The sequence below is a fragment of the Psittacula echo genome, assembly GCF_963264785.1.
Source record: "Psittacula echo genome assembly, chromosome: 13".
In the NCBI taxonomy this organism is placed as follows: Eukaryota; Metazoa; Chordata; class Aves; order Psittaciformes; family Psittacidae; genus Psittacula; species Psittacula echo.
The window spans coordinates 9,880,806-9,896,491 of NC_137749.1; the positions used below are offsets into that span (position 1 = coordinate 9,880,806).

General features: G+C 42.2%; 1 protein-coding gene across 5 annotated transcripts in view; it reads left to right on the forward strand.

Moving 5' to 3' along the window:
• CABIN1 (calcineurin binding protein 1) overlaps positions 1-15,686 on the forward strand; it is a 115,764-nt gene that overhangs the window by 64,979 nt on the left and 35,099 nt on the right. For all 5 annotated transcript variants that reach the window (XM_080628580.1, XM_080628579.1, XM_080628582.1 and 2 more), the window contains 2 exons: positions 12,380-12,543; positions 14,423-14,519. In XM_080628580.1, coding sequence (XP_080484706.1) covers positions 12,380-12,543; positions 14,423-14,519 — 261 coding nt within the window. The remainder of the gene's footprint in view (positions 1-12,379; positions 12,544-14,422; positions 14,520-15,686) is intronic.

Below are 15,686 nucleotides of genomic sequence, written 5' to 3' on the forward strand. Positions count from 1 at the left end.
TGTTGTGTGAAGGTAAATCAGGAGCAGAGCCCAGATGAGTGGTTGGGAAAAGATGAGTTTAGCTGTGCTGTGATTAGGTTGAGAAAGACAAATCAGTTTGCACGGCAGCATTAGGTGGACTGAAGCTGGATGTGGACTAGCACACGGTTTGGGTCTCTTCTTGTGGGACTGACTGAAATGGGAAGTATGGAGAGGGAAGTATGGGGGGAAAGGATGAGGGTAGGCCTTTGTTTTCACCTTCAAATAGTTTGAGAAAGGGAGAAAGATGTAATGAAAGTGGTTGCAAAGGACTCCAGTGATAGACATGCAACAGCAGGACCTGGAGCTCAGTTAAACACTCTGGGGAGGGCACGGTATGACCCTATAAACAAAAGGATGGGGTGTGAGAGAGGTGTCGAGCATGCTGTGAGGGGTGTCCGGTGGCACAGGGAGCGCCGGTGGGTGCACGGCAGTGCCTGGGCAAGCAGCGCAGGCCACGCGCACCGAGCGGCCATGGCTGCAGCCGCTCAGAGAGGCCGCGGCCTCTCCCTTCACGCTCCGAGCATCCCGGCGGGCTGCGGGGAGAGGAGGGGACCGACCGCGCTCGGTAAAAATAGGTCACGACTTGTGTGCCGGCGAAGTGAAGGGCCATGGAGCGGCAGCGGCGGGGTCAGGCTGGGTCAGGCAGTATTTTGGGTAAGGCTGGGCAGGCAGGTGGGAGCAGACAGCCGTTTGTTAGTAATGCCTGCGGACCGACAGGAGCAGCTGTTTACTCACTCGCCCTAAGTGCGATGGCTCCGAGCCAGGCTCGGCAGTAAACCGGGACCAAACATCCGATGTCAAACAAGACCGGCCTCCGCCGGGGGAGCGAGCAAACAGCCCCGGCCCTGCGGCCCCCGCACCCCGGCTGCGCACAGAAGAGGGGTAAAAAACCCGAGATTCGGGGTAGAAAAACCGCGATTCGGGTAAACCCGTGCGGGACCCCGCGGTGCGCGCTCCGGTACCACAGGAAGCGCGCGCAGCCCGCGGGGCCCGTCAGGTGGGGGCGCGGGGGCGGGCGCTCGGGCTCCGCGGGCCGCCGGGGAACTCCGGTGGAGCGATCGCACCGCCCCGGTAATGGTGAGCGCGGGGGAGGCTGAGGCGGGCCGGGCGCTGCTGGCGGCGGGGTGACGATGAGGGCCGGGCGCTGGGGTGAGGGGGGGCGGCGCGGTGCTGGAGTAAGTTTGCTTCCTCCCAGGCAGCAGCAGCGCGGGCAGCTGCCGGGCTCCCCGTGCTGCAGGGCGTTTCTCGGTGTGGCTGCCTGCGCCCCTGCCCGCGGGTATTAGAGCCCTTCCCCGAGCAGCTGGTGCCGCCGTGGGGAATCCCTTCCTCAGGGCCAGTCTGAGGCGCTGAGGCCGGCAGCCCGCGGGGCTCGCCCCCCCATCGCCTGCAGGCAGGAGCTGTGTGCGCTCTGGTGACATTTGCCGTCGTGCTTGGGAAATAGTTGTTTCGTTAGTTCGGTTCGCCTACGGTCAGACGCTGTAACAGATCTGCGGAGGAAAACCCTGAGAGCGATGGGAGACGGAGGAGTCGAGAGAAGTTTGGAAGGGGGGACGAAAGGGTGAGGGATTTTTGTTGTCTTTGGTCTGTATTGTTTGGGTTTTCTCGGTCTCCTTCCTCCACCCCCTTAGTGGGATGAATTATTTAGCACCTCGTTTTAAATTCATCCATAAAGCTTGCAAGGGGAGGCTTTCATGTCCAGAGGAAGAAAGGAGACTGTGGCTCTGTAAAAATCATGTCTGTCACAGAGCAACCCAGCTGTGATCTCTGGTGTGCACTCTGCCGTTCTGCCTACGACAGCCGGGCTCACGCTGGAGATTCCCCTTCTTACCGGTGACCTAACAGCAAAGCCTGTTGTTCAGCATCTATTTTGCATGAGCTACTATGCTGTAGCAGTTGCTGCTTCATTCAGCTAGAGAGGGAGGATAAGAGGATTCCAGTTTAATTAGCAGTTTGTTAAAACCAGTCAGCTTTGTCTGGTCACACGTTTGTAATTGTAGAATGTATGTCTTAATTGCAGTGAATTCTGGTGGTGTGCATAAAGCAGTGCCACATGCTGTTTGCAGCATTGGCTGTGGCAGCTTCGTGTTTCTGGTGTTTTAATTTACTGCAGCATGTGTTTACTTGTGCAGCGGCAGATTTGCTGTGTGCTGGGGATATTCTGCATGAAGCAGATCGAGGAATCAGAGCATATGCTGTGAAGGTTTTTATTGCCCAGAGAGCTGCAAGATGTGGCTTTTTTTATTGGAGCATATTCAGGTTGACATCTTGAATACCCAGATACTGTTCTGCTTGTTTTCAATAATAGGGCTTCTGTGTGTTTTTAGCATTCTTATTGGAGTCTAAATGTTGGGGCCTTCCTCTCTGCTCCTCCCCCTCGCTAATTACTCTGGTTGTTCTCAAACAAATAATTCCTATCTCTTAATATCCCTGAAATCAAACACCAGCAGGCTGTACCCTGTCTTTTGCTTAGCTCAGTGAGTCACTGCCATGCCTTGTGCTAGATTAAGCTGTTGTAGTCTTGCTGCTGGTTGAATATTGAAGATCCCCTGTGTATACTGTGATTTACATTACTGTAAATAGGGTAATTGAATTACAGCTTCTCTGCAAAGTCTTGTTCCTCTGGTGTTATCAAAGATCAGCCAACTTTAGTTGGGGCGCTAGGCAGGCTGCTGCCTAAATGTTGGCTGGAATTAGACATTTCCACTAGCTCTTATAATTGATAAAGAACTACTTTTGTTTATTGGTTTTAAACCCTGTATTGCTGAGAAAGCCCCGGGAGTCTCTGAAAGCAAGACACATTAGGTGTTAACTCCCCCTCCAAGGTAAAATACTTGAATAACAAAGTTAATGACATTCTTTTTTGTGCAGGAATTCCTGTATCAGAGGCGAAAAGATATTCTGAGGTTAGCCATGGGGTGTGTAACACTAAGAGATTTTTTTGCCTTTTATAGCAGTCAGGATTCATTCAGGGCCTCCAATTGCTGGACAGAGGAGGGAAGTGTTCTATGGATGCTGCTGCTGTAGGGGGGGAGAAGAGAGAATGAAATGAGTTATCTGTCAGCTCCTAATGACTTAATTTGAGGATCTTAATTGGTGAGGATGAAATGTGCAAACTCATGCAGAGCTTTAGTTGACATGAGTAAGGCTTCTCCATGGCTTGACTCCTTTTTACTGCTGTGTACGTCTTTTTCTGGCTGATAACTGCTAATATTTGTTTCTTGCTACCTGTTTTAAATAAGGTGTTTCCTGCCTTCAGCTTCAGCTGATGAACTGTTTGAAATCCAGGATGTGTACTTCTGTCATTCCTAAGCCAGTATGAGCCCTCAGACAGAACTGTGACCTTCAAATAGGAACTAAATCATGCACTTGCAAACATGTCTTTATAAAACTGGCATTAAGAAAAGGGAATAGGGAACCCTAGTCAGATCTTAAGGGTTTCTGATTCAAGAATAAAAGGCTTTTCCACTGGCTCCTGCTGTCATTTTACCTCCGTCAGAACACTAGAGGAGTTCAAATTTTTGTTCAGTTCTCTGTTGCTTTTGTTCTTCTCAACATTGATGAAAGATGCAGGTAATTCTCTGCGCTTCCAGATAGTGTGCACGTACCTAAATGCCAGCCAGTGACAGAATATGTGCCATTCTTGTTGCTTTGCAAGAGGCTTGGGATTTGAGGGCTAATAGTGAACAGTTGGGTATGTATGGCACTTTATATTTTCTCCTGGTTGGTAGTACTTGTTTATATTCATGCTATTAAAAAATACTGACAGTTCTTCATTACATCTGGATCTGCAGCTCTCTTAATTTTTGTAAATAACTTCACTGTCTATTTAGTGGAATTTACTAACTTTTTCCATAATAGGTTCCTAAATAAGCTGCAAAATCCGCTGCCTATGTATATTTTGAAGGTTGTGGCTCATAAGCTACTAAACATGAGTCTGAGGTCTAACAGCTCCAATGAGAATTTGATGTAACTTTGCTAATACCCAGCCAGAGCTGGTTGCTACCACCACATATTGATACGTCACTTCCTAATGACAACATGGCTCTTTTCTTACCAAGCTGTAGTATGTGCAGTACTCAAAATTGTTGGGGGTTTCTTGTGGCATTATCTTGAACCTCCTTACTTTTTCATACTTACCTGGTCAGTTGAGAGATGCTGTGCCCAACAGGTTGCTGAGGAAAAATGTACTCTTGAGAAGTCATTTTGTGTGCCCTCAAAGTTGAATGATGTGACTGCATGATCTCTTACAATGCTCTAAGAGGAACTCATGCATCTGAAGGATGCATCTTAGCCGAAAGGTATCATAAGGATAGTATTGCTGGGTAATTTTATATGAAGATGAAATTAAGCTGAAGGCTCTTCCCTAGTAGTTTTAAAGATTATCACTGGATTGCATTTTATGAGCTGCCATGTGATACTGATTTAGAAGGTTTTCTCTTTTCAAGGCTGTGATGGATGCTAGTAGCAAATGTTCTCTGGATCTTTTTTATTTATGTTCCTTCAGGCTCAAAGATCTCTTTCAGCAGGATCTCCTAATGCCATGTGTTGTAGTGATCTGGTGCTGACAGAAAGAACACTGAGTGCTTGATCAGTGCTATTTTTCTGAAATGATAGCATTTTCCTCTGCACTACTGATCCAACCTGAGACCCTCCAGCTTTTGGTATTTTCTGAGATTTTGAGTCAAACCTGGTGATATATTTGTAAAACACACAGGTGGATGATGTTACTTTTTCAAAGCATTATATGAGTATGCTGAAGTATTTTGCTGGGATTTTATAGCTTCTCATCTTGATGTTTTAGTGTGGGTGTCATTATGTAGAAGAGAGTCTGAAAGATGAAAGACACTCCATGCTGTCAGTGCAGGGAAGCTGGATGTCAACTGTGGGGCGGGAGTGGGCAGTTCAGCATTTTGTTTGCTGAAAAGTAAGGAGTGTAGGATTAAAGAGCAGGTTTTGTTGGCATTAAAAATTGAGTACTTCGGTAAAAGTACTTTTTAGCGCTCTGACAGCCAGTTTAAAGAACTCAAAATCAGTTGAGTATGTATTGGGTAATCGTTAATTTACATCTGGAACTTGCATATTTAAGTATGTGAAAATGTTTCTTCAAATACTGTGAAATCCTTGAAGCCTACTGAAATAGTAGAAGTTGTCATGTATGAGGAGACCCTTACTGCAGTGTTTCAGCACGAAGAATCTCCAGACAACTAATTATATAAACGGTGTGCTAAATCTCAACAATTATCACACCTTTTAATGTTAACAAAGTTCTTGTCCTCCTTTTCTTTTTAATATCGTATACTGCACTAGGTGAGGAGGTGAATCAGCATAAGCTGTTTGGAGATAGACAGCTTTAGGTTCCTGTAAGATAGGTAGGTAGGATTTGGCATTTTTCCTTTGCTGCACTCACCCACCCAACTTGAAAATTAGCTGATGTTCCTGTGAAAAAGCTGTCATCTTTTTCTTGTAGCAGCTGCCTTGTCCTTGGCCCATTTGGACATTCCACAGGTTGTATCATTCTCCACATCCTTTTGAACATCTGTCTTACGTTTAACTTCTCCATTTAAGCATTGTCCTGTTGTTATTCCCAGAGGAGTGGAAAAGCTACCCTTTGGAGAGTGAGACATTTATCTCCAGACTTTAACTCTTCTGTCCCTGCATTAGATTGCTAGGTATCTCTAATCTCTCTTCTTCATACCCAGGCTTTGTTATGCTGTGCTACTATTGTATTGTTTTAAGGCAGGAGTGTTGTCAGGATACCATTAGTAATACATTGTGCCAGGTTGACTGGTTTTGCATATTACCAGATGTAGGCAGAGATGATAGCTGGTAGTTCTGTATCCTGAAGTAGTTTTTTATTTTATTGCAATAAGGTTGAATTAACCCTCTGTCCACCAAGTAGAATCTAATACCGGTTAAAGTGCCTCTATGTATGCTACTAGCTGCTTAATTTGTAACCCCTGGGGAGATGGGGACAGTCACTCTAGTGGCACAAGTGTAGGGGTCTAGGTAAAAAAAGCCTGTCAATCCTGAAACTTGCCCTTCTCTGGCAACCAAGGCTTCTCCCAGCTGTGTTAGCCCCAATTCTCTTTGTGGTTCCGCAGCACCTCCTTTTGGAATGAGTAGTGGGGCTCAACCTTGGTATGCCACTGACAGAAACCAGAACCGCCTTGCAGACTCGCCAGTTGGCATTCATCCCACAGCTGTATCTTCAAATCCATCTCTGCTCTGGCACCCCAGACTCGCAGAGTAGAGAAATGAGGAGCTACTCAAGAGGAAATCTAAGGATTGTTTCTTAGAGCGCTCAGGGGAAGGGTGCTCTGCTGGTGCTGTTGGTGTTAACCTGGAAATGTAGTGCACGGAGCAGACATAATCATCAAAGGGGTGTTGTGTTTTGCACACACCTCCTTGTGTTTCCTGTTTTTTTCAAGTGGATAATGTCTGCCTGAGGCACATATCACAAGCTCCAGAGGCAATGGAACTCTGTCATTGCTTGAACAGCATTACACCTTAAAAACAGGTTTTAAGGGAATGCTTGTCTCTCCTCACTTTCCTCTCTTTCTTTCCTTTGCAGCCATGGAGTAGAATGGATTCTTTACTGCTTTTTATTGATTGTTTTTTGTATTGCCTATTTAGCCATTTCCCTTTAAAAAGAGATGACGTGACTTTTGTTGACATTGTTGTGAAATCACATGGTACGTGGGAACCATCTGAGTAAAAACTCTTCAAGCCTCCTAACCCAGTGAACAAAACCCTCCAGATTCCGCCTGGCAAATGTCCAAACCCAGTATTCTGTGAACGCTGTCTGTAGACCCCAGTTTCTGTTTCATTAATTCCACCTGAACTTGTAACTCATCATCTTAACAAGGCATTTCTGGCTTTATATAATTCCTTACGCAGCAAGGAAATTACTCCCGTTCCTTGCCTCGTGTGTGTCCACCTGACTCATGCTCACACATAATAGTCTCCCCAAGTGGGTCTGGCTTGCGTGTTCTTTTCATAGGGTTAAAACCAATTCTGTGCCAAGTCAACTGTAAAATGATTGTTCTAGAAATTGAAAACTCTGAAAATTAAGACTCTGAAAATATGCTGTATTTTGATGAGACAAACGAGGTGAAAATGGCCCATTATGTTTCTTTATCAACACATGACGATGGGAGCATGTGGAGCATTTTCATTTGTCAGCAGTTTTCATGCTGCTGTCTTGCTAATATAATGTTGCAGAATTCCACAGTTATTCCAGGAAGCATGCATGCTCTTTATTCACTTCCAAGTGTGTGTGTAGTTAAAAAAGAAGAAAAAAAGAAACGGACAACATTTACCTTGCAGACCAGGCATTGTAATCCTGCTTGGTTCTGACTTACTGAAAGGAAGTTGCTGCAGTTTTGCCTTATTTCTGTTTCCTTTTCCAGGCTGATAAAATATCATTTAGTTATTATCACACCATTGTTTTACATTCTGTTACTGGAGTATGTGAACAAGACTAACAGCAGGAAAGAGGAGTGCTGCTTAAATACTCTGGAAAAGTTCATAAGATTTTTCTATAATTGGCTAAGTTACTCACAAAAAGTAGGGGCTGCCTTTTTTTCCTTGATAACACAAATCCCTGCAGCTAATAATTTTACTGTTTGGAATATGAGTGCTTTCATTTCTTAATGCTTTTGTGCGCACTCACATTCCTGTTCACAAAGGTGGAACTGTTCCACTATGTACTGAAAGGCAGTAACGATGAAATGCAGAATTGAGAAAGAGAGATAACAGTATTGTCTGTAGAAAAGAAGAAAAGCCAAAAACGGGTGACAGAGTAAAACACTAAGAGGTATGGGAGCACTTTAAGCGTGGATGAGAAAAGGTGGTTTAGTAATTTACTACATGGAGGAAGGAGCAGCAGTTTTGATGGTTACACGCAAACTAGCAGGAAGCCACGAGTTAAGCAAACGCATGCCTACCGGCTTGAACCTAAATAGAGCAAGGCTTACACAGAGGAGTAGGGGTATTCAAGGTTCTGTGCTATACTTTCTTAACTGGAAAGGGTGGGATTTCAGCTCGTGTGTGCTGAAACTGTTCAGCTTGTACCATATTGCTTTCCTTTTCAGGCCCCCAGTACAAAATAGTATGTTCACCTAAGTAACTGTGAAGAGAGGACACAAGTCAAACCACAAGTGCTTCAGTATCTTGTGTGTGACCCTGTATTGAAACAGACTTAAAACAAACAAAAAAGGGTTTAGCAAGGTGTGAGCTTTCCAGGGATTATGAGATCATGCTTAGTTAGTACAATTTCTGATTCCAGAATACTGTGTAGGTTGTTGCATTATTAATTGGTGGTTTCTCTGCACAACTTCATTAGTTGGTTTGTCAGTTTTGTCATGTTTTCTGACAATGTTAAAGTAATATTTATATCAAATTTATGTTTTCTAAGAGCTCTTAGTAGGACATTACTGAGACCGGCAAATGAAGAAGTATGTTTTGCTTTGGTCGCTTGAAGGCAGCAGTGGAATTGAGTTTGTTTTATGTGGTGTAACTTGCACTTCTGGGACCCCTTGGAAAAAAAGAGGGAATTGAGTCATAAGTAACTGGAGGTCCCTATTTGGAGCAGTAGTCTTTTTATGTGTTTGCTTGTTGTATGTGAATTGGATCATCTGAAGTGTGACCAGCATTTCTCCATTTTGCGAAGAAGAGAAACCATGGAGCACTCAGTAGGGTTTGATCTCTGCTTAGAAAATGGCTTACTCTGAAGCTCTGCAGCATCAGCAGCAGCCATCCCCAAAGAAGTTTGGGTTTTGCTGAGAACTGTCAGCCTTCCCTCCTCAGAGAGGCATTCCTAAACCCCAGGGAATCCTCTCCCGTAAAGTTCTGGAGTAAGCAGCAAGGAGGAATAATAAGTACTTCCTTCCTTTCTATTTTCAGTGGCTGAACTAGAAAGTATCCACTAATGCTGTAGCTCGTGCTCACAAAATCCAGTGTAGTATGGTCCTCTTTTCCTCACCATCCTCCCCAAGTCTTCAATTTTTCTGCAAGGAGAGGTTATGCAGCAAGTTTTAAGCTGAAAAAAAGTAATTGAAAGTGTCACCAGGAATATGGTTGACTGACCTCATTGTCCAGTTTCATATTTAATGTAAAAATCAGAAGTTAGCTGCAGAATTTTCATGTGCTCCAGATTTATTCTTTCTTCCAGCAGTGCTTATCAAGCTGGCTTCCCCCACCCCCAGCTCTCACAGACTGTGTGTTTAGCTAGAAAGGCATGGAGAGCAGCTTGATGTTTTGGATTTTGGGAGGCTTTTTGGAGTTTTTGGAAGTGCCTCACTTCTTCCTCTAGTTTCATGTAAACAGCTTTGCTGGCTGTTGCAGAGGGAGGAGCCTTTCAGCTGTGGGAATGGTGGCCAGCAGACAGGAGCAATGTGTTGGATGTAAAATCCTTTTCAGGGCCAGAGCCAAAGACATTTTGTCAAGTGTCCTGAGTGGGGATTATCAGTAACAAAACCTTTCAAAGAACTGCAAATGTTTTTCACAAGGATCTGCACTCCTTTCTGTGTGTACTGTCAAAGAGGTACTTGCTAACAAATCTGAATTTTCAAATGATCGTCTGAACACTTTAATTTTAGTCAAACTGAACAGCTTTCTCCAGTCTCCTCCTCAGTTATTTCATTACAAGCTTTGCATTTTTGGCTTTCGTAAGTTTTGTTAAAAAAAAAACACCCAAACCAAAACCCTCTAACATTCAGCTTTTTTAAAAGGTTGCAGTGTATGATCTGAATTCAGAAATACTCTTCTTGAAGATTATTGATACTTAGGAAGGAAAAACTGATGCCTGATGGGCTCAGTTAAACTTCTCTTTGGGAGGAGTTTGAATGAGACTGTTCCTTTAGTCTCTGACTCAACTTGAAGTCTTAAAAAGAATTCAGTATCACTCATAAATTCTGATAAACTCATTTTAACATCAGTGTTTTGTATATTGCTTAATAAAATCACAGTGGGTGGAATGGAGATTCTGCCATCTGACTCCGGATGGCAGGTTTCTTTCTGCTTTTGGCTTGAGGCTGCATGTGGAACAGGCGGGTATGTAACAGGACAGTAGTCTTATTTATTGCAAGTCAACACATTGAAACATAGTGACGTCCCTTATAAAATCAAACCTTTATTAAGGTAAAATTTAATATGTAAACTTAAATGCCCTTCATATGGGTTTTAATTTAAGCTCTCCCAATGTGTCCTGTTGTAGAAAGACAGAAGAGCAACATTTCTCATAATATGCACCTTAGCTTTTATCAGATGGACTTGGTCACTTTCACAGCTTTTTAGCTGCAGTTAGCAGAATCTGACATTGCAAATGGTTTTACTGCATTATTGTAACGTCTGGAGTAGTAGTAAAATGTATACATGGGACATGTGAGAGCTGCAGAATTGTTTCAGCTGGTTCCAGATAAGGTAACTGAAGGCTCCCTCCAATGATCTGCCTAATTCAAATGAAGGATGAGATAATGCTGGAAAAGACCAGCAACTTACATATTGGCTGTCTTCCATTCCTACGCAATGTATCTAAGTTGACCATAAATTGTTTTGTATCCTCAAATTGGCTAAGTAGGTTGTTGCAGTGTGGTGCCATGATGAGGCATTCAGTTGTTTTAGGATTTGGCAGAAACCCAGTTTATGTATGTGCAGAGAAGCGAAAAATGTCAGCTCCAGAATGTGTTTTATCTGTGGCCTGAAAGGAAAGTCATTGTATAGGTCGGGGGAAGAAAAAGTTTCTCTTTTTAAATGAAGTATGTGCTGCTTTACGGAACTGATACCTACAAGATCTCTACATGCTTGAGAGCTGCTGAGCTGCACGAGCAGATAAAATCTTTACCACCAAGCCGCAAAAGGTACTTGTGGAGGTTGGTAGTTGGGGATAGGAGGAAGCAACGGTTGTGCCTCAGGGGTCAGTCATGCTGGGGGTATAGGTACTTCCTGGGAAAGGAAAGCTACAAAGAAAGGTTTGAAAGAGAGATACAGGGAGCAAAGAGGAAAAACAGCTTTGTCTGTGATCATCACGGTGTAAGAGTAGGGAGCATGAGGAAAAGCGAGAGCAAGAAAATTTGGCAGGACAGGCTGTGCATTATAGCTAGTTGAAGTCATTGTTTCCTATTTAAAAACACTGATATTTGTTGGTTCTTCCTGAGTTCCTGTACATCCTATGGAGTAGAACTGCAGATTCTCTGAACGCATGCAGGGGGAGGGTCTGTTGTAGACAGGTCGGTTATGCGTCTGCTTCTTTTGTGGTCAGATGTCATCTATGATTGCAGTTATCATTTTCTTTGCTTCCACTTTGCATTAAGTTCTGAAGAATTTTGCTCATACTGAAAGCAAAGCTAAAAATATCAAAGCAAGACCTTTAAACAAGAGTACAAGAGTAAATATTTGTATATCCTGCTTTCTGAACAGGTTTGGAAAGCAAAACTGATTTTCAGGCAGGTCTCCTGTCAGTGAGACTATTCTTTCCTGCATTGTCACAAAATGGTTTACGCAACCAGAGGATTTTAATCTTAAAGAGCTGCTGTAGGAAAAGCTTCAGGACTGAATAAAGCACAAGGGAGGGGTTTGCACTGATGTAACAGCAGCTTTTGTGAATGGTCGTAATTGGTAGTTGAGTATTGGAGGCGTTGCATTTTTCCTTCTCCTTTGACTTACTAGAAATGGCAGAAATGGAGCTGACTAACCATAATGAAATTATTATTTTTATCAGACTCCAGCCTTGCTCTCCAAAGATTCCCTTGCCCCAGAAATTTAATTAGAAGGGTCAGGATGTATGCACAAGTATTTGAATCTGCCACTGGAAAATGGATACAGCTGAGGAATCCAATTCTTCCTATCAGACTGGTTAGTGCCGTGGTGAACACTGACGATACCAAGGCAGTAACCAAGTTCCTGAGACGTTTTAGTAACAGATGATTTGAAGATAGAAACTTGCTGTGGCTGCACAAGAAAAGCAACTTTCAGGCCAGGAAAACTTATTTTAAGTTACTCCTTGTTTTTTATGGTAGTTGATCTTTAGCTTGGGAAGGCATGTTCACAGACGTGTAAGAAAAATGCACAATATAATTTAGGCTTTGCTTGCTTTTATTCTGGGAGTAGTTCAGAAGCATATTTAGAAGGTGTGCTGTGGCTTCTGCAAGCCTCCCTCTTTTGCTGCTGGCAGGAATCAGTTGGCTCGGATCTCCCTGTCTGAAGGATCACAGCATTTGTCTGTCCATTATTTCCCTGACCCTCAGTGAAATTCAGTATCCTGTGGAATCCCACCCATATCTGAAGATTTCAGTTGGATCCTTATGTCTTTTTCAGTTGGACCCCTCTTGAGAGGTTTCCTCTTTTTCTTTCTCTGCAGGGAATCTGGCGCATCCCCGTGGATGAGATCGACCGCCCGGGCAGTTTTGCATCTCATATGAACCGCTCTATTGTCTTACTGCTAAATGTACTGTCACAGCTAAAGGATTACAACACCTTGCTGAAAGTCTCATCTATGCTACAGAGGACCCCTGATCAGGGAAAGTATGGTCTATTTATTTTAATCCATCACTTTGTGAAGCTTTGAATATATTTTGTTCACTGTGTAACTACTTTATTTGGTTTAGGAAAAGTCTTCGGACAGATTCCTCAGGAATATACAGGAATGATAGTTAATTTTTCTCAGGATTACGATTCCATAGTAGAATCTAGAATTTCTCTTGAAACTCAGACCGGCCGTAGAGCTGCCTTGATAGACTTGCAGAGGCTTTCTGTCATGTGGAGGGATTCACTGGTGGAACAGCGCATCATGACTTCTGCACCCTTCTGCTGGCCTCTTGCATAAGAGCTATGTCCAGTGAGGGAGGTCACGGCCCAGGCATCCTGCCTTCCTGTAATCCTTGACAACCTGAACAATGGTTATGTGCCTGTTGGCAGCTGATGCTATTTAAAAAGCTTATCCTATTCATGGATGATCTAATTTTAATTGCATTAACCTTATTTAAGAAAAAAGAAGCCATTCAATGTGAGCTATATACAGATTCATATCAATTGAAAGACCAAAATAAACATCTAAGGAAAACATTGAAGCAATTGAGGTATAATTCTGGTAGCTTGCCAAGTGGGAAATGTTGAAATCAGTCTCTGGCAAATGCTAAGGAAGTTGAACTGGATGATTGATGGCAATAAGTTGGAGGCATTGAAGGTTTCTTCATGTGTTTTTTGAGTGTGAGGGCATGTGAATTTGCATAGGTTGTAGTATGTCTGGGAATGTCACCACATGTTCAGCAAACTTGAAGCCAAAAATACTTTGACTTTTAGCGTATCTGAAGTACTGAACCATAGAAGGTTTAAATTCTGTCCTAAGCAAGCCCATAGTTGTACTAAAAATATTATGTTATTTGTAAGTCTAGACTGAATTTAACAAACAAGTAATATGACATGTTGGATTGGCCAGTGCCAGCTATGGTGAACTTATAAATGCAAACATTCTGGGTGTGTCTGGTATATGCCCCTAACAACCCTATTTTTAAAAACAGGGAGGTTTTAGCTGAACTTTAGTTGTTACTGGACTAATGAGGAGTCAGGTTTTTGTATCTTTGGTCTGAAAAGCAAGCCATAAAATTTTAATTACCAGTTTAATGTAATATTGTAGAGAGAAAATGTGTATTAAAAATGTTGGCTTTTTGACTGAAATAATACCCTTTAAAATTTACTTGATTTTTAGCCCTCTCAGTAAAAGCAGCTAATTCTCAAATAGAAATTCAGTTTTCCTCAAACTTAGTTAGGCCGTATTGATGGCTGAAAATGTTTTCCTTGAAAGTGGACTAAAGCATTTCGTCAGAATACACTGAAGTTACAATGCTCTTGTAAATTATGTGAACCTATAGAATGAATAAGTTTTACACATACAATTTTTATATTTTTTAAATTATACTAAATAGGGAAGAAGGTATTAGTATCCAGAATATGAAAATCCCATCATTTCAAGATAGCTTTGTGTGACTGATGGGCCTTTTCAAGACAAAGTTTGATGGAAAAGCTGGCATTAGAGGCTCACAGAGGGGTTGATGTAAGAAAACTGGTTGTCTGTTTTGCTCTGGGTTTGGTTTGTTGGGGTTTTTTATCCTTTCTCCTTCCCTCTGTTTGTAGATCCTGCTATCTTTTGCTTCATGTATGTCATCTTTGATGGTTATGCTGAGAGGAGAAGTGGAGAGAAGCGTAGCTAAAGTGTTAGATTTCAATATGCAACCATTCGTGGTGTTTGCTTTCTTCTAACTTGCTTTAAAATTGTTGAGTTTTTTGGGGGCTTGGTTTGTTTGTTGGGAGGTTTTGTTTTCTTTCCAGTGTCCTGATTCTTGCTTTTGAAGTTCTATAAGCTTTGGGCAGGTAGCTTAATTTCTGTTACCTTACTGTGGCACAGGAAGTACTTGCGTGATGCAGACCGCCAAGTTTTGGCCCAACAAGCCTTTGTGCTTACAGTGAAAGTGTTGGAGGACATTCTCAACGATCTGACACAGGTAAATATGTTTAATGGTCCTTGATTTAGTAATTAGATTTTTCTAGGTTTAGTTTGCTGACCTTAGATCTCCTGAGGCTGAAGTGCTGCATTATTATCACTTATTTCTAATACCTTTTGTTTATATGCAACTACATATTAAACTTCCAGCATTGTTGTGGGTTTTTTTTGAAATCCAGTAACAAGTAACAGTTGTTGCAAACCAATTGCAGTGAGTTTGGTTTGACTGTCCCTAAAATTTCAAATGATGGTAGCTTCGTGGAGTATAAGAACAGCTACATTTACAGGTGGGGTCTATTGGAAATTTCCTTTTAAAATGAACTAATATTCCTATTGCAAACTAAAACCACACAACTAGATATTATGTACTGGTTCTTGACAGCACCACATCTTTTATTACATGTGATTGTAATTTAGATGAAATTTTAAGAAGTCAGATAGAGACTAACCAGTTTCCAGGTGAAGATGACTGGAACTTGGAGGTTTATTTAATAAATGCATTCAAGGAATTGTTCATTCCTAAGGGTTTTCCAAGTTTACAAGAGTATAGAAAATGAAGGCTTCCTTAAGAACACTGGAACTCTGTATGAGATATTTTGCTCATAAATCTGGGTGGAAGAATTGTATCAATAGCAATTTTTGAGCAAAGAGATGATGTAGTGAGGTTTTCTACCTTTGGACCATCACCAAAGAAAAAGTACAAAAATTAAAATACTCCAGCAGAGTTTAATGTACTTCTTGATCTACAAACAAGGTTATGTAAGAGCAGCCATGGGGAGGATTCTTAAATTTGAGATTAATTTGCAGCTGCCAAAAGGAACAGATTCAGTTTTACGTTCAGTATATTACAAGAAAATTTAAAGCTATTAAAACCTTGCATTTCATTTAGTTGGATCGCATAGTATAGACTGAAGTAGTTCGGAGGGGAAAAAACATTTCAGCTTTGGTTCAGCCTGTGCTGTTGATTTCTCTGTGGTTCTTTTTACTTTAATTGTAAGACTTGTGGCATGGATTAATTAATATTCATGAACAAACAAGAGTAAATGTAGAATAAATGCATTTTCTTCAGCAGAAGCAGTAACATAAAAGTACTTGGTGTCAGTTTTCATGGTAGTCATAGCTGTGCTCAAATGCTTTCCAATTTCACTAATAACAGAGAAGAATGATC